The sequence below is a fragment of the Callorhinchus milii genome, unplaced genomic scaffold (genome assembly GCF_018977255.1).
Source record: "Callorhinchus milii isolate IMCB2004 unplaced genomic scaffold, IMCB_Cmil_1.0 Scaffold15, whole genome shotgun sequence".
In the NCBI taxonomy this organism is placed as follows: Eukaryota; Metazoa; Chordata; class Chondrichthyes; order Chimaeriformes; family Callorhinchidae; genus Callorhinchus; species Callorhinchus milii.
This window is the reverse complement of record NW_024704756.1, coordinates 4,047,863-4,075,418: the sequence shown is the minus strand read 5'-3', so window position 1 is coordinate 4,075,418 and position 27,556 is coordinate 4,047,863. Positions and strand designations below refer to the sequence as shown.

The window sequence follows — 27,556 nt, the reverse complement described above, 5'->3', positions numbered from 1 at the left end:
CATTAGTCATACATGATTTTCTTTACGACCATATCTCCTTCCAGGTCGGTTTATTGTAATGCCACAGTCATTTAGAGCAACAGAAATTTCCAGCACAGCAGCCCATGCCAGCTTCTGTAAGAGCAATCCTCTCAGTCCCATTTCCCTGCCCTTTCCCCACACCTCAGTAGCTGACTCTTAAATATATCTCTAGTTCCCTTTTGAAAGCCAATATGGATTCTGCATCGATCCCTGCTCCAGTTCTGTATCCTAACTGCTCTGCGTGAAAAATATTTCTACTAACCGACCCATTTGCTTTGTTGACTATTTATGCCCTCTAATAATTTGGTCACTCAATCCATGATTGTTTGCGGGACATTGCTGTGCGCAATTGGCTACTGCTTTTTGCCCACAACATATACAGTTAAACTTTACAATTTATCCTGTGAAGTGCTTTAAGCCATTTCAACAATGTGATAAGGTCTTATATCAAATGCAAGAATTATTATTATTACTTTCAAACGTACCTGGACAGTGCATGTAGGTTTATAGCTACAAAGGGCAATTTCAGGACAGACACCAGGAAGTTTTTCATGACCCAGAGGGTAATTAATGACTGGAACACATTGCCAGGAATGGATGGTTGAGGCCAAGGAACTGGATTCATTTNAAAAAAAGCTTAATGCTGTGATGGGAGAGACAGTTGGGCGGGTAGTCTGGAAGGATGAGATCAGATGGGCCCAAGGGTCGTCTTCATCCAAACTATTTTGTGATGTTGTGATGACACATTTATAGCAACACATTCCTATATGACCTTTACAGGCATATAATTTAGTATGTTATTTTCTGCCTGTGTGGAATAATTTAATAAGCTTTAAAACAGCAGATTGCTCTGAAATTTAATCTAGCAGGCTACACGACAGGCAAGTAAAATTAGTCTAGTTACTTAATCTGCCATTGCTGTGTGTAAATTACCTGCCACGTTTGCCTACAAAATACACGGTCACTACACCTTACAGTATATCCTGTGAAGCAGATTGAGACATCCTCCCGACATCAAAGGCTTTGTATCAAATGTATGTAAATGAATGTGTTTTGTAGGCGAACACAGTAGCCAATTTGCACACAGCATGGATCATAGCGACAACTTCTGAGTCATTTGGAAGATTTATGTCTCTGTGTTGAATTAATAGTAAAGTCCTCACTATCAATAATAAATTAAATTGCAACGATTCAAAGCTCTTTCCAGAGCTTTCCTTGAACTGCAGTCACAAGAACGAGGCGGCCAGTTCGGGCACAGCAATGTCCCACAAACAGCCGTGAAGTGAATGACTGATTTTGTCGGTGGGGGGGATTGTGAGCAAGGGAACATAGATAAAAGAAAGAGCAAACGACAGCAAATTTTTCCCAGGTCAGGTTTTCAAACAGCATTTTTAAGATGTTTTAGCGTTTCTGGTCGAGTTGCAAATTGTGAGGAAGTGACACGTTGCAATTTAAATCCTTTGCCTTCAGGTGCTCAACAACGTGTTTGATGAACATGGAAACTGGGTCACAAAGTCCGTGGATGTCGATGTGTGTTTCAAGGGGGAGCAAACACCACAGACTGTTGATCCCCTAGCCCAGGGTGGTCCAACCGTTTGGCTGCCGCAGGCCGGATTCCACGGGCTGCATAAGCAATATGTTGTCCTTTCCTTCCAGAAATATAACAACATTTACACAGCACCGTTTTCATGTTGGAAGGACATCTCACAGCGCTCAACACTGTCGGCTGGGCACCTGAACTGGGGGTGGGATCAGAGAGAGGTGGGATGGGGAGGGGAAAAGATGACCGAAAGCGTGGTCAAAGAGTTAGGTCTTGACGTGCTTTGAAAAAAGAGGGAGGGAGTCGGAAGAACATCAGGAATGGAACTCCAGAGACCAGCGGCAAAATGGCGATGATGGGGCAGATGGGACGGATAGACATGAAGCAAGCTGGTGTTTGCTCTGCAAAGGGAACATCCGGCTTTGGAGGTCGCAGAGATGGGGTGGTGGAGGGGTGGAATGAAGGACATAGAGAATTTTTAGACTGGTGAAAGAGGGAGCTTTCTGCACGGCACGTTGCTCAGTGTCTGACCTCGGTCCCCTCGAGAAGCTCCGATCATATGGTCTCGATAGCCCACACCAGGAAAAAGCACATCTTAGCAGCATCTTAGTGCTGAGCTTGTCACTGTGCGAAGAGAAGCCGAGATTTGCAGCTCAGTAATAATTCAAAGCCCTTGCTTGCTTTGTCTCAAGAAACGAGGCTAATTTATTGTTACATCAAACACTCTTTGCTGAGAGCACAAGTAACTGAGAATTAAATTTCTAATTAGCCCGATGTTCAACAACTTGACATGTGCCTCTAACCTTTGGTGGACAAGACAGGAGATTAGTGGATTTTAGTTTGTAATGCAAATAGTGTACACATGATTGACATGCCTTTCTTCAACCAGTGAAGACAGCACCCGTGAAGCTTATCTAATTGCTAAATCTCTCATGGCCCAATAAGCATCAAATGTTGGTGGGTCTGCTTGCTAAACCAACAATATCATCCCTCATTATTCCTATAAGTTCAAATTCTGTTGCATAATGTGGTATTTCTTAACTGGTTCCTTGTGTTAATTCAGAATGAGGAATACCATAATTTGTTTTATTAACAAGGTCAGTGATGTCATAAAATCAGTCTTTCAGTCCGTCTGATCTCATCCTTGCATCCTACTATCTTTCCCTTAGACCATTTCTCATATGAATCCAATGTCCTGGCCTCAACCAGCTTTCGTTTCCAATCAGTTAGATTTGGTAAGGAACTTTGAGATGTTTATTTCTACATGGAACATACTTTATATAAATGCAAGTTGTCATTATTCCATGATATACGAATGCAATGCTTGCACCCAATGCAATACATTGTATTTTATTATTAATAATGTTGCACTTGATAGAGCACCTATAACACCACAACTTTTTCAAAGAACTTTGCAGAATATTTGTTGCTTAACACCGCAGCCAGTTTGCACTCAGCGATGTCCTAGAAACAGATGTAATGTGAATGATCAATTTTATGTGGAGGAATGTTGGCCAGAATCCCTGGAAAAACTGCCTTCCCTTTTTGAATTGTCCCATGGGATCTTTAACAGCACAACTTGCATTTATATAACGCCCTTCACGCCAGACGGTGTCCATGTAAACAGGCAGACAGGACCTCCGTTTAACAGCTTGAAGATGGATCTTCTGACTATGCAGGGTTCCCCCTGGAGTACCAGCCTGAACTGGACTCCAAGCTCCAAGTTCCAGCACCCACAACCTTTCTGAACCCCAGGCAAGAGATGAGCCAAGGACCGTGTACTGTTCATCATGAAGGAGAACTCTATGGTGCCCTATTTTAAGGAACTAAACTAGGTTACATTTATTTTACTGTCAAATAAACGAGAAGAACATCCCTATATCTCTGCCATTAAGATGGAGCTTCCTTTTCCTGCACTCAGCAAAAGCAAAGTTAAAACAAAAGTTAAGCAACAGAAGTCACCTGAAATCCCAGCAGCCATGCCATTTGCACATTATTCCCAGTGCCTTGCCAGCACCCTTGTTCTTACTGATAATTTGTGATGAATAATTCTTCCTGCAAAGTTCCTACTGTGCAAAAAAAACTGTTGAGGGGACTTTGCAGCAACACCACTGATTGCAATACTGGCATGAGTCAGAACATGATGTTCAAAAGCAAACTCTAGTGACTAATAAACTACAAAGGAGGAAATCTGCAATATCTGGCTGGATAATCATTACTGGTGGTAATTATCAGGCAGCATTAAACATTCCCTCATTTGCTGAAACCAGATTTATCTAATTTGGTTTTCACAATTCATGTAAGAAACTCAAACCAATGGTGCAGTTTTCTATGAGAACATATCTTGGAGGATCTTAGTGAGTTTTTAGGAAGATTTATCTTCAGTTCACTCAATTGCTGTGTGCAATTGGGTGCTGCATTTGTCCACAAAATACAGTCAATTCACACTACAGTATATCCTGTGAAGCACTTTGAGATGTCTGAATGATGTGATAAGGTGCTATATCAAGTGCAAGGATTATTATTACTATTTGGTCAATAAATAGTATTTAATCAATAGGAAGTTACCTTGAAACCAATTTTAAAAATCGCAATGCTTCAAAGCGCTTTGCAGAGTTTTCCGTAAAGTGTAGTGACTGTATGTTGTGGGTGAATGTGGCAGCCAATTTGCACAGAGCAATTTCCCACAGTCAACCATGAAGCAAATGTAAATTCAGAAATTTAGGAAAAAAAAATGTTATCTGGGGAATTGTTGGCCAGGATAAAAAGGAGAAAACACCCTTTTTTCAAATGGTGGTATGGGACATTTAACATCCATCTGAGCTCGCAGATGAGACCTTGGTTCCACATCTCATTCAAAGGATGACATCTCCAACTATGCAACACTCTACCTGCCCTGCACTGTCAGCCTAGATAATATGAGTTCAAAGTCCTAATGTAGGGCTTGAACCCACAAGCTTTGACTCAGAGACAAGATTACTAGCAATTGACCCAAAGTCCATGAGATGGGATGGGTGTGTAGCTCACAGCAAGGTTAGGTTTTATGTGATATAATAATAATATAATAACAATAATCCTTGCATTTGATACAGTGTTTTATCACATCATTGAGAAGGTCTCAAAGCGCTTCACAGAATATATTGTAAATTGGATTGATTACGTATTCTGTGGGAGAAATGCGCTAGCCAATTGTGTACAGCAGTGTCAACAACAACAAAATTACATTTGTAAAGCGCCTTTCACATTGGAAGGATGTCCCAAGGTGCTGGACAGACAGAGTTATGGACCCAAATTGGGGGTCGGGGTCAGGAAAGTGGAGGGCAGGGGAGGAAGCAGGGAGATCGAAAGCACGGTTGAAGAGGAGGGTCTTGAGATTGGTCTTGAAGGTGGCAAGGGAGGGGCTGAGGTGAAGGGACTATGGGATGGAGTTCCAGAGGGTGGAGGCAGAGTGGCAGAAGGCCTGCCCACCAATAGTGGGGCAAGTGAGGGGGGGGATGTCAACAGATCGGAGCCCGCTGAGCGGAGGGAGCGAGAGCAGGATAGTAGGGGTGGGGGGGGTTAAGAGGTAGGAGAGATAGAGGGGAGCAAGACTGTAGGGGGCTTTGAAGGTGAGGACCAGGATCTTGAAGTGTGTCCTCTGTGTGATGGGAAGCCAGTGGAGTTGGGCGAGGATGGGGGTGATAGGGTTGCGGAGCCTGGTGCGGGAGAGGACACGGGCTGCAGAGTTCTAGATGATCTGCAGCCTGTGGAGGGAGGAGTTGGGGAGGCCGACAAGTAATGAGTCGAGCCTCGATGTAATGAAAGCACGTATGGGATTTCGGCGGCCTGCGGTGTGAGACAGTGGTGGAGCCGGGCGATGTGGCGGAGGTGGGGGAAGGCAGAGCGGGTCATGGCGGGGTAGAAAGGATAGTTGAGGGTCAAACAAGACACCCCCCAAGGTTCTGGACTGGCTTAGTAAGGTGGAGTGTGCAACCATGGATGGTGTCAGTGCCTGAGGTGCTGACAGGCGCCAATCAGGCGAGCCTAAGTCTTGTTGACGTTCAACTGAAGAAAGTTAGCTCTCATCCAGGACTTGATGTCCAACAGACATTCAGTCAATACAGCAGTGGGTCCTGGAGTCAAGGGTGGGGGCAGAGAGGTAGAGTTGGGTGTCATCCGCATACCTGTGGAAGTTGACCCCATGTCTGCAGATGATGTCACCAAGAGGGAGCATATTGATAGTGAAGAGGAGGGGACCAAGGACAGAATCCTGAGGAACACCACATGAGACAGTCCCACAAACAGTCGTGGATTGAGTGAACAATTTTTTTTGAGGGCTTATTACTCCCGGAAAATGATCCGCCAATTGACTACCAACTGAGTTCCTACTTACTGCTAGGTAGACAGAGGCATGTGGAGTAAGGAAACCTGCCTGAGGTTTCTCGCTGCCCTGGAATCGAACCTAGGCCCACTCACTTGTGAGACGAGCGCACTAACCACTACGCTACCAGATACCTAGTACCGCAAACATGGATGGAGATGGGGCTTGATCTGCCCAAGACAAATTACTTGGATCATTACAATAATGAGCGGTTTACGGTCGCTGAACGCACCATATCGAAAATCCATGTCAAGATCAGGTAGCATAGAGAGAGAGACACTGGCATGGAAAACCATGGCATGCTGATCAAATTGGAAACTTTTGTTCACGTCTAACAAATCAATATTTATTCAGCATCAGACAGTGATTATTTCTGCTCCTTGGTCTCAGCAGAGCAAAGAGTGGAAGAAAACCAGTCATGAAAGGCTGCTTTTATATTCAAAGCTTGTTTTGGCGAGAGGTGAACAACCTAATAAAGGGAAATAATAAGAGAAGAGAGAAACTGGCTGAGAACTGAGTGTATATCTTCCACTTGGACTGGCCCCAGGAGCTCGTCTTTTTCGATCCAATGACAGATGAACAGCTTTCTTTTATTACTGATCTGAGCAAAGATAAGGAGGGGGTTCCGGAGGAACTTGCAGTATTGAGTGCCTGAGCCTTTCGAAGCAAATTAAGACATTTTAGCTTCAGCTTCAAAGCGCAAACTTTTCCAACTGTACTTGCAGCAAAACAACTTTCATATCAGTTGCAAATGCAGGTCAGTAGGAGGATTAGTAAAACAGTGAAAACTAGTGTGAGGTGGACAGGGAGATAGTGGAGATTAGAGGGGGAGTGTGTGTGGGAGTGTGTGTACGTGCGTGCATGCGTGCATGTGATAGACACCAGTTGGGTCATAAGAAATATATAAAGTGGCCAGTAATCAGTTATTAATGCACTTAGGGCCCTGAAATTCTGTCCAAACAATTGGGAAGTTAATGATGAAATTATGAGAATAAAATACAGATTACTATTCTATCCTTTTTGAGTTGAGACCACCTCAACTGCTTCTACCCAAAAGCAGCTCCTTGAGATTCCTGACCAAGAAAACCTCACAAATAATATCTCTGGTCGCGGTGCTCTTAGGGTTGGACACTTTAGAAAGGATGGTCAGATCTCATGGACATGCAGAGTTTTCTTCATAAATGTGGGGTCACTTGGTACAAAGTGTCTTGATTTTCATTATGGTTCTCCCATCTGCCATATGATGAACTTGTAGAACCACTTTGAATTTACCCCAGGATCTCTCGAATTACACTACTGACTTGACCATTCTCTTCGCTCAGCAGGCACCGGCTTGCAGTTATGTTCTCCGCCCTACCCCACCCTCCCCACCATTTTAGCCTCTCTGCCCACTCTCTTTGGAATTTCATCCTGGACTCCCTCTCTGACCTTGTTCAAGGTCCATCTCAAGATGTACCTTTTGGACCGCACTTTCAGTCTTCTTTCCTCTCCCCTGGGCTCCCACCCCCAGCTCGGGGGCCAATCCATTATTGTTAAGCACCTTGAGATGTGCTTCAGACATAAAAAGCACCATGTAAATGTACATTTGCATTGTCAATACAATCAGATCATGTGAATGTCAACATTCCCCCAAGTATCCACTTCCTATTTGCTGATTCGGTAACTCCCAGACACAGTACTTGGAAATGTTGGCTTCCCGTCAGCTGATGATTTGCACTGACCTGGCCTTAACCCGGGCAGAGAACTTGGCTTATTAACCTGTGGCTAGATGTGGAACCTGTTCTGATTGTAACTTCCCTGCTCTTCTGCCTGGGCTCCTGAGGCCCTTAATTGCTTGTTGTCTTAGTCTTCAAGCCATTAAACATATGATTGGATTCAGCAGAATCTTTACACAGCAATCTCTGAGTTTTGAGGGGATAGGTTAGGCACAGTGAGAGCTAATAGCTTTCTCTCTAACAGCGGAAAATATAACATAGAATTATAATTCTATAGAGGCAATTTTTACCCACTTAGTCATCACAATGAAGAGGTAAAGTGATTTTGATTTGAGTGCTCAACCAAAGTCCATTTCCATCTCTCAGCAATTTGAGTAAAATGACAAGTCATGGACAAGTGTCCTATTACCTCGGTGCTAAGTGTGAGTGAGTAGAGGTAAATCAAGTGATAATCAGCACCTTCAAGCCAGGAAACTTTTTCTCTACCTGCTTTTTCTCTACTTTTTCATTACCTGCGATTACCACTAAAAGAATTGAACACATGCTTGACTTATACTTAAACGGAAAAGGATTTACATCACTGACTTCTGGATGGTTGGCATTAGATTCAGTTCCATTGATCACAGTGTTTATAATGGTGGATAATACCAGAAGAGGGACTGAGGAACAGAGTGTATGTGAGATTGCTGACTGACTGACTGATTGACTGAAGAAGGATTCTGAAAGTCTGATAAAATAGTCCTCCGCCCTCTCCCATCTCAGAGATGTTTAATTGTTCTCTGTTCTTGGCAGTTATAAAATTATATTATTATAGGATTAGATCAGAACCAATCTGATCTCGCAAGAGGAGGCCTCATTCACCCTTCCTGGCAACCTATTCCAGTCGTTGATTACCCTCTGGGTAAAGAAAAGCTCTGTCCTTTCTCGGTCCTGCAGTTGCCATTTTGCAACTCAGGGAAATAAATTGATTGTTCCTGAGGAAACAATCATCCAACCTTCCCTCCCACCCCCTGCCCCACCAGCTTTTCTAGTACGTTCATTCTCTCCACATCACAGTATAAGTGTTCCAAGACACTATCCACATGAAGGGCACTGTTGTCATATACCCGGCCTCTGCTAAGTGCCCTCTACTCTACTCAGCCACTGCTCCTCCCCAAGTTCCTACTCACTGCCTACCAATTTGATGTAAGTGACATGGCACAGCCTATGAGACGTTTTGGTTCCAAATTAAGACTCAGTTTAAGAATTTCCCACAAATTATAATAATAATAATCCTTGCATTTGATATAGCGCTTTTCACATCTTCTTGACGTCTTAAATCGCTTCACAGAATAGTGAATTGATTGTATATTTGTGGGCGAAACTCAGTCGTGGATTGAAATTAAATGATTTATTATTGTCTTTTCTTGAGGGATTATTATCAAGCGTGTGGAGTAAGGAAACTTGCCTAAGGTTTCACCCTGCCGGGAATCGAACCCAGGTCCCTCGCTTGCAAAGCGGATGTTCTAACCACTGAGCTACAGGACTCCTCGAGCTACAGGACTATCACGTTGTATAGAGACATCTGATAAGCACTGCACAGGATATACTGTAAAGTGAATTGACTACATTTTGCACTATTCATGTTTCAACTCACAAACAGTTATGGATTGAGTGACCAAATTATTATAATTTTTTTTGGAAGGGATTATTACCCCCGGAAAAGCGATCCGCCAATCGACTATCAACCGGGTTCTTACTTACTGCTCGGTAAACAAACAACGTGTGGAGCAAGGAAACTTGCCAAAGGTTTTGTTCCGTCCGGGAATCAAACCTGGGTCCTCTCCTTGCAAGGCGAGTGCACTAACCACTACGCTACGAAACTCCACAGTTCTGAATATTAAGGCAAAATGCTCTTAAAAACTAAGAGCAGCTGGAATTTCTGATCTCATAATGCTGAACTTCATCAATCCAGTGGTTGGTTTTTGATCAACAGAAGTAAATCACAGCTCACCCTGCAGCTTGCCTTTTCTCTCTTGCCTCAACGCTTTTCATGTTGATGAACCTTGTGTTGCCATGGATTTGTGGGCTTGTGAGCTAAACATTTGTCAGGGTAAACAGCAGCTCGTTAAGAGGATGACTGAATAAATGAATGAGTGGACAGCATTTCTACCATCTTTTTCAAGACTGTTGTTTAATGTTGTAAACAAGTGCTGCTCGTGATTAAAAATGGAGCATTGGAGCATTAAAAGCAGCAGTGATTAAAAATGGAGCCTGCTGACATCTGCGACTATGTGACTTGTGTGCCTCAGCAATGGACCGTTGAGTTTTTGGACTGTCAAGTTGCTAAGACATGCAGGCTTAAACAGCAGAGGATTGAAGATCAGAGAGCTCGCTTGGACTTAACATTTCAGACTGGTGCAGGTTCCAATTATAAGCAGCTAATTAAATGGCCAACACGTCATCGACCACATTATTTCCCTCCTTTCAGACTATCTGATGAATGCAAGGAGCATTCAGAGCACTCGGAAATCCCATCATTCCAATGGAATATCGGACCCAAATCTTAAGCCATATCATTCACGACCTTTCCATTTTCTCAAATACTTTTTTTTAACCATTGTGCGCAAGTGGGCCAGTGCTGTCAAAATATTATCGTGGTATTTAAGCAGAAAATAGACTGATGACACACTGTATACAGAAAGTAGTATTCTGTGACTGTCGGCCTGATGTCCCGTTTGCTAATTTACGACAATAATGAGCTTTGCATTCGATATGGCATCTTATCGTGTCGTCGAGATATTTCAAAGCGCTTCACAGGATGTATTGTAAAATGGTGTGACTGTGTGACTTGTGTAAGGCGTTTTCCTGATGTCCAAATGATGAAATGTCCAAACATTTGTCCAGAGGGTATAGCTTACCAGGTTCCTGACCAGGGTACTGGGTACAAGTTTGCAAACAATAAAAAAAAATCTGCACAAAAGAATTTATTAGAAAACAAAAGGATCTGAATACATTTTTACATGTGATCTAACACACACACACACACACAAGCTACAGAAGACTGGTGTTGAACAATGTCTGTTTCTAGGTCTCCAGATTAATTCTGCTTCCCTGGACTATGATTCTTTTACCAATGTTAGTACGATTTGCCCAGTTCTAAGTCAATGTTCTATTGAATCGTTAAAAAGCTTGAAAAAATACAAACCAGCGTTTATTCCCAGTAGAGCTCCGTTAGCTGCACATTATAAACTTTACCCATGAGAACTCAACAGTCCAAAAATCCTGCTCAACTCATTCAACACAGAAGGAGGCCATTTGGCCCATCATGCCTGGGCAAGCTCTTTAAAAGAGCTATCCAACTAGTTCCATTTCCCCACTTTTTCCCCATACCTTGCAAGGTTTTCCTTTTTAAGTATACATCTAATTCCCTTTTGAAAGTTATTATTGAATCTGCTTCCACCACCCTTTCAAGCAGTGCATTCCAGATCCAGAATCTCTGGGTAATATCTCCTCATCTCCCCTTTCTTATCAGGGACTCCTTCTGATAACCAGCTGTACGTCACACAGACCCCTAGTGTTGAGGCCAGGCTACTGGACCTCATTTAATAAGCAGCTTGAGAGGAAATCAGATTGGGTGGGTTTTCTGGAAGCATGAGATGACACCAAATGGGCCAAAGGCACTTCTTCATCCCAACCGATCTTGTGACTCTACTCTGATACCATCTCCTTCCAAGGAGGAGGTGTACCACAAATTCCTTAACAAGAAATCCAGTTAGGAAATATCACCCCATTGTTTTTCTTTTGCTAAAAAGAAATACCTCATTAAAATGTAGCTCGTGCCATATTATATTTGCATCAATGCTAAACGTATATTACAAAGCTTGCTTCTAAATGTAAAAATGTAAGAACTGTAATTCCTGTGAACAAGATGCTTCTAAGAAGACAATACAAAATGGTGGGAACCTTATATTACTGAGTATAGATCAGTTACGTGCGCTACTCAGTCACACCTTGGCTGAATAGTCAAAGCAAATTGGATGGAAGACATCCTCACTGTAAAATTGAGGTCAGAGTGAGGTGATGTTGCACAGGCTCTAACACAAGGAATGACACATGTCACTGACCGTACATCTGACCCAATGTCAACAGCCTGAAGGAACGTTTGACATTTTAAACGTTTCCCAGAGGGCTGTGGTTTCCTGTAAAACCTTCCCCACAGTGTGAATTTCCGTCTTTGAGAGAGAGAAAAGGAAGATCGCAGGGGAGAAACGTTACAGGAGAGAGGAAATTAAATCTTATTTATTTGAAACGAGGAGAATTTGACGTAGTATCAAAAGCAGAGGGGTAGAAGTCAGCCTGATTTAGAACGAAACAAAGTTGACATGCTACCATTTGAATCAGACTGACAATTTGGGTTGATAAGATGGTACTTGTTCTGAAAGGATAATATTAATTATAATAATCCTTGCATTTGATACAGCACCTTATCACGTCTTTGAGACGTCTCAAAGTGCTACACTAGATATATTGTAAAGTGAATTGACTGTATATTTTGTGGGCAGCCAATTGCGCACAGCAGCATCCCACAAATAGTCGTGGACTGAGTGACCAGATTTTTTTTAAAAGGCGTTTGGTCCTTTTGATGAGATCAGATGGGCCAACGGCCTATTTCATCCAAAGTAATTTTGTGACCTTGTGATTCCTATATGTGTGCAACACCAAACCCTTTCAACAAAAGCCTGTGGCAAGCACACCTCCACTCTGTAAACAAGTCAGCACCACTGTGATGTAACAAATTTTGGGGTTCATGATAAAACCCCAAAAATAAATGTAAAAAAAAACAGCTCACATAAATAAACAGATGGGGGAAGCCTAGAGAATTATCCGTTATTTAACAGGCGGTTCCATCTGAACAGAAGAGAAGCAATCTTGCCTTTGGATCCATTGGGGATAGAAAAGATACTTATTGATGCATCCGACCTCCAAAGAACGTAAGCACAAACAACACCAGACTTGGATTGCACCGGCCCATAAAGGAAGGGTGAAATCTTTCCACATTAGCAGAGGAGGAATAATTCCGTTCCTGTTTTAAAGTCATCCCTATATTTCGAGGGCACAAAAAAGCTACAGTTGATAGTTTCAATTTGATGGGTACATTTAAGAAAAAATATCTTCAGTTCTGAACAAAGGTTGCAGGTCTAACACAGACCCACTGCACCTCATCCGAACCAGGGATAATAATAATATTCCTGGCATTTGATATACTGCCAACTCAAAGCGCTTCATAGAATATACTGTAGAAGTGGTGACTATATTTTATGGGCAAAACGTGGCAGCCAATTAACACGACAGTGTCCCACAAACAGTCATGAGTGACCAAATTATTGATGTATATATATATATTTTTTGGAGGGATTATCAGTCCCAGAAAGCGATCCGACAATCAATTAACAGCCGGGTTCCTACATACTGCTAGGTAAACAGAGGCGTGTGGAGTAAGGAAACTTGCCTAAAGTTTTGCCCTGCCCGGGAATCAAACCCGGGTCCTCTTGCTTGTGAGGCGAGCGCTCTAAGCATTATGCTATGGGACTCCAAACCCCTCCCCTCCCCCCTCTTTTATCGGTAGTCTAAAGTATAGGATTGCTCCTGGATATTGGCATCTCGGAGTCGACGATGCTTTGAGCACTCTGTGTGTTTGTGTATGGAGCGCTCCAGGCAGTGAGTGCACTGGCCTCTTCTGGTCTCCGGAGATTTCTGGTGGGTGTTGTTACACCTGTGGACCAGCACAGGCTCTTCGGCTCTGCCTTGCTCTTCAGGAGACGCTGGAGAATTTGCTTGTCCGATCGTTCCCGCTTGAAATCGTCTTCGTATATTTTGACCTGAAAAAGAAGGCCGAACACAAAATTAATAATTTCAATGGATGTCGAATCTTTCTTTCTTGGGTCCCGCAGCATAGTGGTTAGCGAGGCTGGCCTCACACGCGAGAGGACAAGGGTGTGTATCCCAGCCAGGGCCAAAATCTTAGACAGGTTTCCTTATTCCACACACCTCTGTTTAACTAGCAGTAGGTAGGAACTCGGTTGTTAGTTGATTGGCAGATCACTTTCAGGGGGTAATAATCCCTCTCCCAACAGAACGATTGGTCACTTAATCCACGACTGTTCGCGGGATACAATTAGCTGCTGCATTTCGCCCACAAAACACACAGTCGATTCACTTTACAGCTGATGTTTACACCGCAGCGTAGGAGCACAAGTGCATGGGGCTTGCTTATGGCCCAGTTGAGGTCAGTTGACTCATCAGACTGAATGAGCAACCCACAGCTTTCCAGGCCTGTAATAGTTCAGTTTCACTTTAGTCACCGGCTTTATTCAGAAGCTGCACCCAGGTGACTCCAAATTCCACCTAGTTTTAGGTGGAGAGGCCTTTTTGTCTTAAAGTACGCAGAAGATTACTCAGTATATTTGGAAGGTGTTTTTCCACAGGTGTTGAAAAGCTTCCAAATTAAGACTGAATTGAAGAATTCTTCCACAATAATGCGCAAGCTTCGATTTTAAGACAAAACAGTCTTTTGGGGGTAAAACCGGGTGGAATTTCAGGCCTGTGGTTTCTGACCGAGGAAAAAGTTTAATCCAGCCACTGAGGGGTATAACATATCAGGACCGCAGAGCTGCTATGAGAGTTCAGTGGAATTTCTCCTTTTTGTGCTGTGAAGGAGGGGGAAGCACAATCAATTGTGACGATGAGTAACAAGAAACCAAGGCCACAAGCAATTCTGCGTAGATTTCAGTAAAGGCCAGTTTTAGCAGTAAAGCTCCCCACCGCCCTGATTTCCCCTCCTTGGCTCATTGTGGACAGATGATTCTGTGGGAACTTGGTAATGTCACTGCAAATGTCACAGTCTTTGGCTGCAATCCACACAGCCCAGCTGATACGAGCACACCCACTGCACAATGAGGCAAGCAGCTGTTTCTTAAAGAAGTCCACGGTCGCGACCTCAACAACCTAATCCGGGCCTTAATTACTCTGTGGGTAAAGAAATACCACCTGGTTCCTGTCCTGAAATTGCCCTTCGCAAGCCTGAACCCGGGCCCTCTTGTGCTGCTGTCAGTGTAAGACAAAGCCCATAGTGCTTTCAGCCTTTCCTTATACACAACCCAGTTTACAGCACATTTCCCTGTTCTTCAGAAGATTTTTTAACTGTGTGAAGGGTTCTTTGTGATGTCTGCTGCACTGTAGATTGCCATTTAACAGTTACATAAACCTTCACTAACACAGTGCATAATTTACTGATGCTCAGAGGAGTGAAATGTGTTTACAACAACAGCAGCTTGCATTTATATAGTGCCCTTCAACATGGGGTAATGTCTCGGAGTGCTTAACAGTGGCTGAGCCTAACTCCGAGCTGGGGGGGAGAGGTGACTATAAGCACGGTTAAAGAAGGTCTTCAGGCATGATCTGAAAATGAGAAAGGTGGGGGCAAGGCAGAGGGATTGAGGTAGAGAGTTCCAAAGGTTCGGGGTGTTTTGGCTGAAAGCACAGCCGTAGATGATGGAGCGGAGGGGACAAGGGACAAGCAGGAGGCTGGAGTTGGCCGAGCAGTGGCGGCGAGCAGTGGAGTGGGGAGTAAGCAGGTCGGAGAGATAGGGAGGGCACAAAGATTTCTAAATCTCAGCGCTGCCACAATTATCTGACGGCCGGTTTGGCAGTTTGACTATGAACATTACTGATTAGGAAGAACTGTCTCAACCTCGAACTAAAATCTGCAGCATCTACACCCTGCACTGGCTGCTTGGTCAGCAAAATGAAGGTGGTACATTCACAAAGACTCTGAGCAGAACTCTTCAATGGCTCAGCAGAGAAAGGCAATGTGCCTCAAAGAGATGCTGGAGTTCCAGGAGGAAGGAAAAGGGAAATTAAATGTGGCTAACCTGCTCCTGGAGAAGGTTCATCTGCAATCCCAAATCTTCCGTTTTCTTCTTCAGCTTTTCGTTCTCAGCCTGTGTGCGCTGACGGTCTTTGCGTTCCGTCTTGTAATCGGCCTCGTAGAGCTTTGTCTGTGTTCGAGGCGAGAGGCAAATGAACAACAGTAAGAAACAGACAGGATCAAAATCCAAGAGACAAAGGGAGGAGATTTACATCATTTCATAACGGGACAGAGTCCAGAGGAGCACAGCACAGTAAATGTGCTGAATAATAATAATAATTCTTGCATTTGATATAGTGCCTTATCCCATCGTTGAGACGTCTCAAAGTGCTGTGTATTTTGTCGACAAAACTTGGCATCCAATTGCACACAGCAGTGTCCCACAAAACAGTCGTGGATTGAGTGTAATATACATACTATATATTTGTGGCAATAGATTACTATCATAGTTAAGAATTATAAATAATAATTTGGTCACTTAATCCACGACTGTTTGTGAGCCACTGCTGTGCGCAATTTGCTCCTGCCTTTCGCCCACAAAACATACAGTCAATTCACTTTACAGTTTATTCTGTGAATCGCTTTGAGATATCTAGAAGACATGATAAGGCGCTATATCAAATGCAAGGACTATTTTCGATGTCATAATTAGCACATCAAATGCCTATGAAATGCCAAAAAAGTTAACCCTACAAGGGTGAGGGAAACATAAAGCTGGGAATCAAAATGAGCAATGTTTGAAGTGCGTAGTGGGTAAATCAGGATAGAAAGAGAAAGAAAAGTCAACATTGCAAGAAAGGCGAGTCAAAGCGTTAACTCTCTTTCCCTTTTATTGAGACCTTCTTTCACTTTTTAATTGCTTTTCGTTGGCTTGCGAAACACACAGTCACTGCACATTGCAGTAAACCCTGTGATGCTCTTTGAGGTGACCTCCCATGTGAAAGATGCAATATTCAATGCAAAGATTATTAGTATTATCAGATCCTCTCCCTGATCTTACGTTTGTCTCACCACTGGAGCCGGTCAAACTGCAACCAGGCGGTGACCTTAAGGAAGAAACAAAGCCCACGAGAGAAAGAGAGAGAGAGAAAGAGAGAGAGAGCGAAAGAGAGAGAGACGCTTTATGCTTTTCCAGGGGGAAAAAAAATGTGGTCACTCAATCCACGACTGTTTGTGGGACTCTGTTTTGCGCAATTGGCTGCTGTATTTGGTCCATACAATATACAGTCCATTCACTTTACAGTTTATTTTGTGATGTGCTTTGCAATGTCTCGAAGACGTGATAAGGTACTGTATCAAATGCAAGGATTATTATTGTTATTTACCTGACATCTGAGGGCAGCCACTTGGTCTCGCAGATCCTTAAACTCTTGCGGGGAGATTTTGTTGCTTGCTGTGGGGTGCGCTGCCTCAGGTTTCGATCGCTTGGACTGACTGTGTTCTCTTGTCTTCTCCCCTATTCCCAGAGCATTTGCTGATCGAGTTGTCTCCTCTTCATAATCTGTCCTCGGGTGGTGATAGACGATGGCTGAATCTTCGCTGCTCTGGCCAAGCCTCCATGGCTCCTTAACGCAACATTAGAGAGGAATAAAGGATTTCTTTTGTTTTTGCATCAATGCTATTGGTGGTCAGGACTTCAGCCTCTCTCCTCCAACCCTTTGGAACTCCATCCCCAAATCCCTTCATCTCGCCCTCTCCATCCATTGCCTCCTTCAAGATCTGTCTCAAGACCCTCCTCTCTGGTAACGACTTTGATCACGCTCCTACCCCCACCCTCTCTGCCCTCTACCCCTCCTGATCCCAACCCCCAGATCGGGTGCAAACCCCTGGCTGGCCAGCGCCTTGTGACGTCCTCCCGACGTGAAAGGCGCCGTATAAATGTTATTTCTTGTTGCATTAGAATTGCTGGTTGGTTGCAGAAACGATGGAAGTAAGTCCTCTTGGCTCAGTTACTGATGCTCTTAAGATTAGTTTCATTACACTGGGCGGCACTCTTATCTCTGGGTTGGAAAGTTGTGGGTTCAGAGCCCCACATTAGGGTTTCAAGATCCTCACTCTCCTCTTCAAATCCCTTCATGCCCTGGCACCTCCCTACCTCTCCGACCTGCTTACTCCCCGACCCACTGCCCTCCGCTCAACTACCTCTGGCCTCCTGCTTGTCCCTCGTGCCCTCTGTTTCACCATTGGTGGTAATGGTCCACCTCGCCCCATTCTTTTCTCATTTTCGAAGACCTTCTTCTTCGACTATGCCTACAGTGACCTCCCCCCACTTCCCCCCGGCTTGGCATCGTGCTCTGCTACTGTCAATTGAGTATGAGGTGTGGGCACATGGATTGTGCGGGTGTGACATTACCTCCAGCGGCCCCCGGACCCTCTCTCTCATGCTGTGTAATTCATTCTCCAGTTCCCGGATGTAGCCCTGAAGCTGCTGGTTCTTCTTCATCTCTTGGATTAGTGACTGTTCGTAATACTCCCTTTTGCGCTAAAGAAAAGCATTGCGATTAAATGAGGGGACATGCTCCCAATAAAGAATCGCATCTCTAATTTAATAATAATAATCCTTGCATTTGATCTAACGCCTTATCATGTCTTCTAGATGGCTCAAAACACTTCACAGAATATACTGTAAAGTGAATGGACTGTATGTTTTGTGGCTGAAACGTGGCAGCCAATTGCGCACAGCAGTGTCCCACAAACAGTCGTGGATTGAGTGACCAAATTATCATTANTTTTTTAAAGGAATTATTACCCCTGGAAAAGCGATCTGCCAATATAATAACAACCAGGTTCCTACTTAGTACTAGAGTAAATAGAAGCTGGAGTAAGGAAATTAAGTGGAGTGGACTTGCCCAACGTTTTGCCCTGCCAGGAATCGCACCCAAGTTGCTCGTGAGGCGAGTGCTCCAGTCGCCTTGTTCTAATACCATGGACCCACTTAAATGAATACGTTTCCATCTATAGCTAGCAACTCTCGTTCACAGTCACACAACAAGGATACCGAGTACCATAATATTGGCAACCTAATGGCAAGAATAACTGTTCTAAAGGGTGTCTAAAGGGAGAATATTCTGAAATTCTTAGTTTACATTGTATTTGCCTATCAAAAAAAGTCACCGCACAGCATTGTACACTAAATCCTGTGAAGCTCTTCGAAACATCCTCCCAACATGAAAGGTGCTAATTCAAATGCAATGGTTGTTAGTTTTACTTTCAATCCCTACAGGGAGGCTTTGAGCTCACACTGTAGACCAGGGCATCTCCAACCGGATGATTGCCGCTAGGTAGCGTTTCGCACGTGCTCAATAAAACATGAAGAAGGTAGCAATATTTGCTTAGTGCATCTGGCTTGGTTTTCAATTGGGCTTAATATTTGCGCTGTTCTATCACTCCTCTTATATTTTTGATCATGTTCGACACAGCCACCTTGTGGTGATCAACCGGCTGGAGACCCTTGATCTAGACTGACTCACCAACACAGCAATACCAGCCTCTACCATCACACCGGGCAGCCCATTCAACATGCTGACAACCCACTCTGTAAATCCAAATTCCTCCTAATTTTCCCTTTTGATCCATGTCCTCGCTGAACAGAGAGTTTTAATATTCTCAATCAATCAATCAATCAATCAATCAATCAATCAACCAATCAACCAACCAATCAATCATCATCCATTGACAAGGAGGCCATTCGTGGCAATGATATGACCTGCCCATTACTTTGAATTGGTAGCACTACACGCACCTCTTCATTGTCCAGTTTTTTGGACAGGGTCTTGGCGTGCTTGTTGCTATCTGAGACTTCCTCCTGCAGCACTGACAGCCTTTGCTGCATTCCTATTGTCATCAATCGGTGGACATGATCCCATTCCTGGTTGAGTTTCACCAGCTGAAAGAGATGAAGGGAGATGGAGTGTATTCATGAGAGACGACTCGTCACATCTACTAATATTCACTGACAGTCTACAATTCCAGTCTAGCACAGAATCCGCTACAGAGAGAATTTCCTTGCAAAGAGTTAGGGCATTAGCAGTAATTATACCACAATCATTCATGCTCTCCTGTGCTGTCCGCATTTCCAGCTACTGGTGCCGGTTACAAGAACAACAACAACAACTTGTATTTATATAGTGCGCAGGGTAGAGTTCCAGAATGACAGTGGCGGAGCATGACACCGAGCCGGGGGGAGGGGGAGGTGACAGTAGACATGGTCGAAGAGGAACGTCTTCAGGCGCGACCTGAAGATTGGGAAGGCGGATGTAGGGCGGAGGGATAGAGGAAGAGAGTTCCAGAAATTCGAGGCTCCAAGAAGTTTTTTTTTAGTTACCCTCCAGAACGTCATGCAAATCCTGTTATGTTATATTAATACATCCAATTCCCTGTAATACCAACGTTCCCCATATAATTAATTATATATAATGAACAATAATAATAATCTGATAAAGTACCTTGCACATTGGGAGGATGTTTCAATCCAGATCACCGGATTTCCTGCACAGTGGAGTGACTGTGCACGTCAGCCAATTTGCGCATAACAATGTCCCATATAATAAGACAAGCAAAGCGATAAATCTGGGAGATATTTAAAGACTATTGTAATCTAGGTGTTCAGGGACAAGTGCAAATTATTTAAGGAAATAGTTTTGCTGGAATTGAATCTCCATTAAGATATTTTGAGGGGCTTTTTCACACTAACAATAATTCTAAAATTCTCTCTCTGTCCATGAGCCCTGGGGCAGAGCAACAAATACCCTGAATGATCCAAATTAAGACCAAACTCCGGTATTTGTGAACTAACCTACATTAGCTGAAGGAGAGTCATTTCGGGGAGGAATTTACTTGTATTTCTGGAATAACAAGGTCTTGCGAGTGTTTCAGAGATCTGTACATTTTACCCTCGATGAATCTTTGACACTGATCCAATGCAAAGTAATTACTGAACAAAGTACAATTGGCAGCTGAGAGGATACATAGTGAAAGTGGCCCACATGTCATTTGGACTGTACACAAACTGTGCGCAAATTCGCTGCTATCTATCTGTTACCTTGTTCTAATAGTGTGGATCCGCTTAAATTGGTATGTTTTCGTTCCCAACACACAACACAGCAAGGAGTCAAGTAAACAACAACAACAACAAGATTACATTTGTATAGCACCTTTCACATTGGGAGGATGTCCCAAGGCGCTGGACAGAGTACAGCATTTCAGACCTGAGCTGGCGTCAGGCGGGGGAGAAGGGGGGGGAGGGGAAGGGGGTTGGCCGATGGCATGGTCGAAGAGGAGGGTCTTGAGGCGGGACTTGAAGGAGGCTGAGGGGGCAAGGAAGAGCCTCCCCCCTACACCCCAAACCCTCCCACCACCCCCCCCCGTACCTTCCATCCTACAGAGAGAGAGTGAGAGAGAGACCAAGAGAGAGAGACTGAGAGAGAGAATTGGGGCAGTCAGGGGATGGAGTGAGAGTGAGAGGGAGATGAGTGGAGAGATTTAAGAGTTAATGTCTGTGTTTATAAGCTTGTGTCCTGCAGGGGTGGGGGGGGGGGGAGGGTTTGCTGTCTCACGTACCATTCAAATTGGGCGTGAGAGAGAGAGAGAGAGAGCGAACGAGAGAGAGAGAGAAAGACGGACACAATAGGATTCATTCTCACACAAGAGAACATAAATATACATATAACACTATATATATAAGAAACAATATTTAGAAATGGATAAGTTTTGACAAAATGCCTGGAAACACACCAATGGGCAGTCAGAAGCATCTAAGGGCAAGAAGTCAAACTAAAAACGTAACTGGGGCATTTACCTTCACTGCGCACTTGACTGATTTTGGTTTGCAGTGAAAGGGGGTATGTGCTGACTGTAACTTAGAGACTGTGTCGTTCTTTCCTTGAGAGGGAAACTCCACGGGGGTGTTGCCGGACAGCACGTTTTTTTCTTTTGCTTATGCAAATTACCAAGTGCGGGGACATCACTCAGGGAAATGTTAATAATAATCTTTGTATTTCATATAGCGCCTTATCACGTCTTTGAGACATCTGAAAGCGCTTCACAGAATATACTGTAAAGTGAATTGACTGTATATTTTGTGGGCAAAACGCAGTAGCCAATTGCGCACAGTAGTGTCCCACAAACAGTCGTGGATTGACTGACCAATTTTTTTTTGAAGGACTTATTACCTCCGGAAAAGCAATCCGCCAATAGGCAAACAGAGGTGTGTGGAGTAAGGAAACTTGACGAACATTTTGCCCTGCCGGGAATCGATCCCGGGTCGCTCGCTTGTGAGACGAGTTCTCCTCACCATTGAGCTACAGGTCTCCACGATGGGCGAAATCAACATACCTCTTTGTTCACGCGTCGGAGGTCCGTGTTCCTGTTCAGGAGCTGGACCTTCTCCTCATCTGCCGTGGTGACGCTCATGCTATCTGTGATGACAGTGTTCTCCTCCTCTTCAAACCCGTTCCCATTTTGGATCATCTGAAACAGCTCGTTTCGTGTTCCTGAGATGATGCTTCTGAAATGGGAGGTTGCTTATTAGGTGACTGCTTCTCATTCCTTGAGCTCAGGGCTTGATAACCCAAATCGACCCAAACTCCAACATGGACAAAGTAATAATCACATCATTATAATCCTTGCAGTTGATTCAACCATGCCATCGCGACGACTCACAGAATATACTGTAAAGTGAATTGAGCAATACCACTCCCCTCCCCCTTCCACAACACAGTGAGTTATTTTCCACTTACTTCATCAATCATCGATTTTCCTGTGGCTTTTCTGAGTGAGATAACCATTTTAGTATGAATTAGTACCACTCAAAAGGCAGTGTCGTGCTTTAAAGCCACATCCTCTACGTGCAGGTCTTAAACTGATGAGAATCATTACTCTGATTAAAGTGCTTTAAACAAGCAAAGGACATGGGTACACCGGTACAGGATAGACAAAGCTTTGGTCTGGTATTTAATTACACAAACATTTGAATCTTAGTAATCTGTGAAAACAGGTCAACTGACAGTGAGTGAGCAAAATCTGAGTTTGTGAGAGTCTATGAGAGAGTACACTATGGGACTCCACAATACTCTACAGGACTCCACTTTTAACAATACTGTGCTCTTCTCTCTCAGTACTCCATTGTACCATAATTTGTTAACCAAAGGAAGAAGCGAGATGGATTCAGGTTGCTGTTGTCCCGGGTTAATTCATGACAGAAAGGATATTCCCTGCAAGAGGAATGTGCCCTAACTCCAGCAATGGAGGCTGCTCTAACTATACAGATGATATTTATTTTCGGGTGGAATGTCTCACCAGATAATAATAATCCTTGCATTTGAGAAAGCACCTCATCACATCACTGAGATGTCTCAAAGCGCTTCGCAGAATATACAGTGAAATGAACTGACTGTATATTTTGTGGGCAAAGTGTGCCAGCGAATTCTGCATACTAGTGTTCCACAAACAGTCATGGATTGAGTGACAAAATTGTTATTATGTTTAAAGGATTATTACCCCCAGAAAGCGATCCACCAATCGACTAACAACTGGGTTCCTACTTACTGCTGGGTAAACAGAGGCGTGTGGAGTAAGGAAACTTGCCGAAGGTTTCGTCCCGCCCAGGAATCAAGCTCAGGTTATCTCGCTATGAGAGAGTACACTATGGGACTCCACAATACTCTACAGGACTCCACTTCTAACAATACTGTGCTCTCCTCTCTCAGTACTCCATTGTACCATAATACCATATATTATATTATTAATATTATATATATTATACATATAATACATAATACCGCCTCAAGACCCTCCTCTTCGACCACTCCATCAACCACCCTCCTTCCCCTCCCTTCTCTCCCCCTGACCCCAGCTCATGTCTGAAATGCTGTACTCTGTTCAGCGCCTTGGGACGTCCTCCCGATGTGAAAGACGCTATATAATATATATGCTGTTGCTGTTGCATTGGCGTATCAATCAGCCTTCAAGTTGAGGTCAGGTTTTATCCTGGACATAAACCTATAACCTACTCACACAACTGGACTTCGTCAAAGAGCAGGAAGCAATCTGTCATAAGGAGAAGTTTTTATAAACAACTGGCTACTTTAAAGTTTTATAGTACTCATAGTAAGTTATAGAGCACTTTAATACCTCTCCAGAATGCTGTGTGCTGGCCATTGAATTATATTTAACATGACAGATTTTTGATTCTTTTTCATACGTGTGAATTAAGTGAAGAATATCACATTACTGCAGTTTTAGCAGAACAATAATTCTGAGTAGAGTACAGGGAAATGCCAAACCAAGTTCATGGCAATAAAATGAATCATGCTTCACAGTTTAAGTCAGGAGGTAGCTGGAGTACAATCAGGGCAATTTAGGCAACTCTACAGTTTATAGGACACTATAAACCAGGAAAATATTTTTTAATCATCTGAAATGTCAGTTTGGATTTCTGCCTGTAATCCTCTCTCACCCAACCAATGCTTTTATAATCTATGAGACCGAAAGACTGAAATTCCACCTACTCTTCGCCTTCAACCCCATTTTGTTTTAAAATTTAAGATTGTGCAGATTTGAGGAACATTCTCAAATTTGTTTTGAATGCGCCTGCACATTAACAATAATAACTCTTGCATTTGATACAGTGTTTTATAATAATAATAATAATCCTTCCCTTTGATATAGCACTTTTCGCATCTTCTAGATGTCTCAAATGCGGCAACCAATTGCACACAGCAGTGTCCCACAAACAGTCGTAGATTGAAATGATCAATTTATTATTGTTTTTTTTTGAGGGATTACTATCAAGCGTGTGGAGTAAGGAAACTTGCCTAAGGTTTCACCCTGCCGGGAATCGAACCCAGGTCTCTCGCTTGCATAGCGAATGCTCTAACCATTGAGCAACAGGACTCCACTTTATCACGTTGCTGAGACGTCTCAAAGCATTTCACAGGATATACTGTAAAGTGTAGTGACTGTATATTTTGTGGGCGAAACATAGTAGCCAATTGCGCACAGCAGTGTCTTAATAAAGTCGTGGATTAAGTAATCACATTTTTTTTAAGTCTAAATTTAAGATTTTAAGAGCAAAAATTCAAGGAAAAACTGACTGATTGCCTGTTGGACATCAAGTCCTGGGTGAGCTCTAACTTTCCTCAGTTGAATGTCGACAAGACAGAAGCTCTCCTGGTTGGCTCCCATAAGTGTCTTCTTACTACTGGCAATGGCAACATCAAATCACTTGAATGCACATTATCACTCGCAGAGCCTGTGAGGAACTTCAGTGTCCTGTTAGACGTTCACCTGTGGATTGAGCAGTGGCAGGGTTAAACCAAGGAGGGATTTAAAGGTGAGAATGAGGATCTTGAATTCAACCCCACTGGCAGATGTGGAAGCAGTGGAGCCAGGCAAGGATATGAGTGACACACTGTTGGAGATTTGTGCACTATAATAATAATAAAAATAATAATAATAATAATCCTTGCATTTGTTATAGTGCCTTATCACATCTTCGAGACATCTCAAAGTGCTTCACAGAATATATTGTGAAGTGAATTGGGTGTATATTTTGTGGGCAAACTATATAGACAGTGGGTTCATCATTTTTCATAGGGTTCAGCATTCCGCCCCCACTCTCTGGAACTCTTCCCTCCGTCTCAGCCCTTCCCTCCCCAACCTTAAAGCTCCACATTCCTCAGCTGCCATACCCCCCAGCTTGGGCTCCCTGTGGGCTCCGACAAGCCCTTGGGGACATCATCTTGACGTGAAGGATGTTATATGAAGGTAAAATTGCTGTTCTAGCAAAAGGCCCCACACATTTGTCACCACTAACTGCACTCACTCTGCATCATTTCACATTATCGTGTCACCTATGACAATGAATCAAACTCTGTGTGGCTTTTTGTGATAGATTCGGTTTTGCTATGTTCGAGGGAAATCTGTACAATGCACCAAGGTCAACTCGTTGGAAACAACTCAGATCAGCCCTGACCTGAGGTGACACTTTGGGGAGTAGCTCCGGAATAACCCTGAGCCTGTGAGTAATACAAAAGTATTTATCGCCATTGTTGTATAGCGACTCAAAAAATCTCTGATTAAGTGGCAACGCCTGCTTAAAGCAAGTATGGTGAAGCTTGAGAGGCTCAGGCTGCTTTGCTTATTTAATTCTTCCTGGTGATGGGTAAAAACAGACTGAAGCACCTTCACAGACACAAACCTTACAACTCTGATAATAATTGTTAGTGCCGACTGACCCTCCAAGACTCGAATCGTCCCAATCCAATTGGATCATAGCAGCAAATGGCCCAGATATCTATGTAGACTCCTGATAACTCTACCTTGGCTTAGTTTTTAACTACTAAGTAACTGCTGTGCGCAATTGGCTGCCGCGTTTCGTCCACAAAATATACAGTCAATTCACTTTACCGTGTATTCTGTGAAGAGCTTTGGGAACACCTCGAAGACGTGAAAAGGCGCTACATCAAATGCAAGGATTATTAATATTATTATTGAATCATCATGCTGACAATATCTCGGCCACATTTATTTATGTATTTATACATATGGCTAACTCACCATTCTGGATAACTCGTCATTGAAACCTTTCCCTTGGAATTTATTGTATTAAATTCAGCCTTAACATCAGCAAAAGCACAAATAAGCTTGAATATTTCTTACAAGGAACTACAGAATGAAAAAAAGGCTGTTTGTTCCATCAAGCCCATTCCCTTCCCAGTCCACCCAAAGCTGACCCTATCCGAGACTTCACTCCCCCTACATTTCATCTCCTGCAGGAATGTTCCACACAGATTTCCAACAATAATCAAACAAGAACACTGTAATTTTCCTCCATCCCCACAACTCCCCTGTTGAAACTTGCCCCCTCTCCCTCCCCCCCAACCTCCACGCACACAAACACACACTGCTGAGTGCAAATTGACTGCCATATTCGCCTACAAACTACACAGTACAGTCGGTACAGTTTGCAGCAAATCCGGTGAAGTGCTTTGAGACTTCTCGACGACGTGATAAGATGCTGTATCAAATGTAATTATTTTTATAATCCCTTTCCCTCAAGTCTGCCGCTATCCCAACAAATAATCGACTTGGGCTGGAATGAGGATGAGGGATCAGGAATGACCTGCTTGAAAGATGGTTCCAAAAGTTGGAATAATTGGCTTTCTTTGCGAATAAGGATATGTAATTGCAGTTTAAATAAAAACAGCAACCTTTCAAATTGTAAATCATGTAAATTAAACTCAGTCAGAGGGCTCACCACCCTCTCTCTCACTCTCTCCAATTCCTTACCCAGTATATACAAAACCATCTTCAGATGTCTCTGTGTTCTTGCTCCTATCTTCTTGCTGAAGCTTAAATGCTGCTCCCAAGGTTGCCTGTAACTCGGCCAATTGAGTGGAGTGAGACGCCAGAACACCCTTGGCTTCCATTCTTGCAGTCGCACAGTGTTAAAGTTCCAGCGAGCCCCGAATTCAGTGCATGCACCACTTCCCTGTCGCTGTATTTCTTTTCGACTTACTTACTAAAAAAGAGGAAATCTGATTTAGTTTCAGTTGAGGTTAGTCACTGTCAGGTGCAATGACAAGGCAAGCCTGACAGCTGACAGACTCAGTCATTATTATCTGTTCAAATGTAACAATAAATTTTTCACCAGCAAAATATACAGTCAATTTGTTTCACCCACACAATACTCAGTCAATTCACTTTACAGTATATTCCGTGAAGCGCTTTGAGACGTTTCAACCAAATGATAAGGCGCTGGATCAGATCCAAGTACTATTATGTTATTATAAATAAGGGGAGGTAGAACATAATTGTTGAAAAAAAACTTTTCTTTTAAAAAAAGAATAAATAAAATCGTACCTTAACATTAATAATGATCAATTTGTTGTTGCTTCTTAAGATTAATAATCCCTTCGCAGCGCTTCCCCCGATGTGTTCGTTTCAGATCTCTTTCAGAAATGCTCACTTGGGCTTTAAATGCAGCTTAAAAGTTTTGTGTTCCTCATCAC

General features: G+C 43.3%; 1 protein-coding gene across 1 annotated transcript; it reads right to left on the bottom strand.

Moving 5' to 3' along the window:
• Positions 1 to 13,231: 13,231 nt before the first annotated feature.
• On the bottom strand, positions 13,232 to 27,066 carry si:ch211-153b23.7 (TNFAIP3-interacting protein 3). Its single transcript, XM_007891536.2, has 7 exons — positions 26,835 to 27,066; positions 21,879 to 22,050; positions 19,288 to 19,431; positions 17,899 to 18,027; positions 16,871 to 17,110; positions 15,550 to 15,675; positions 13,232 to 13,497 (listed from the first exon to the last, which is right to left on the bottom strand). Exons 1-7 carry the CDS (start codon positions 26,972 to 26,974, stop codon positions 13,246 to 13,248), a joined length of 1,203 nt encoding a protein of 400 aa, XP_007889727.2. The 5' UTR covers positions 26,975 to 27,066; the 3' UTR covers positions 13,232 to 13,245.
• Positions 27,067 to 27,556: the final 490 nt, after the last annotated feature.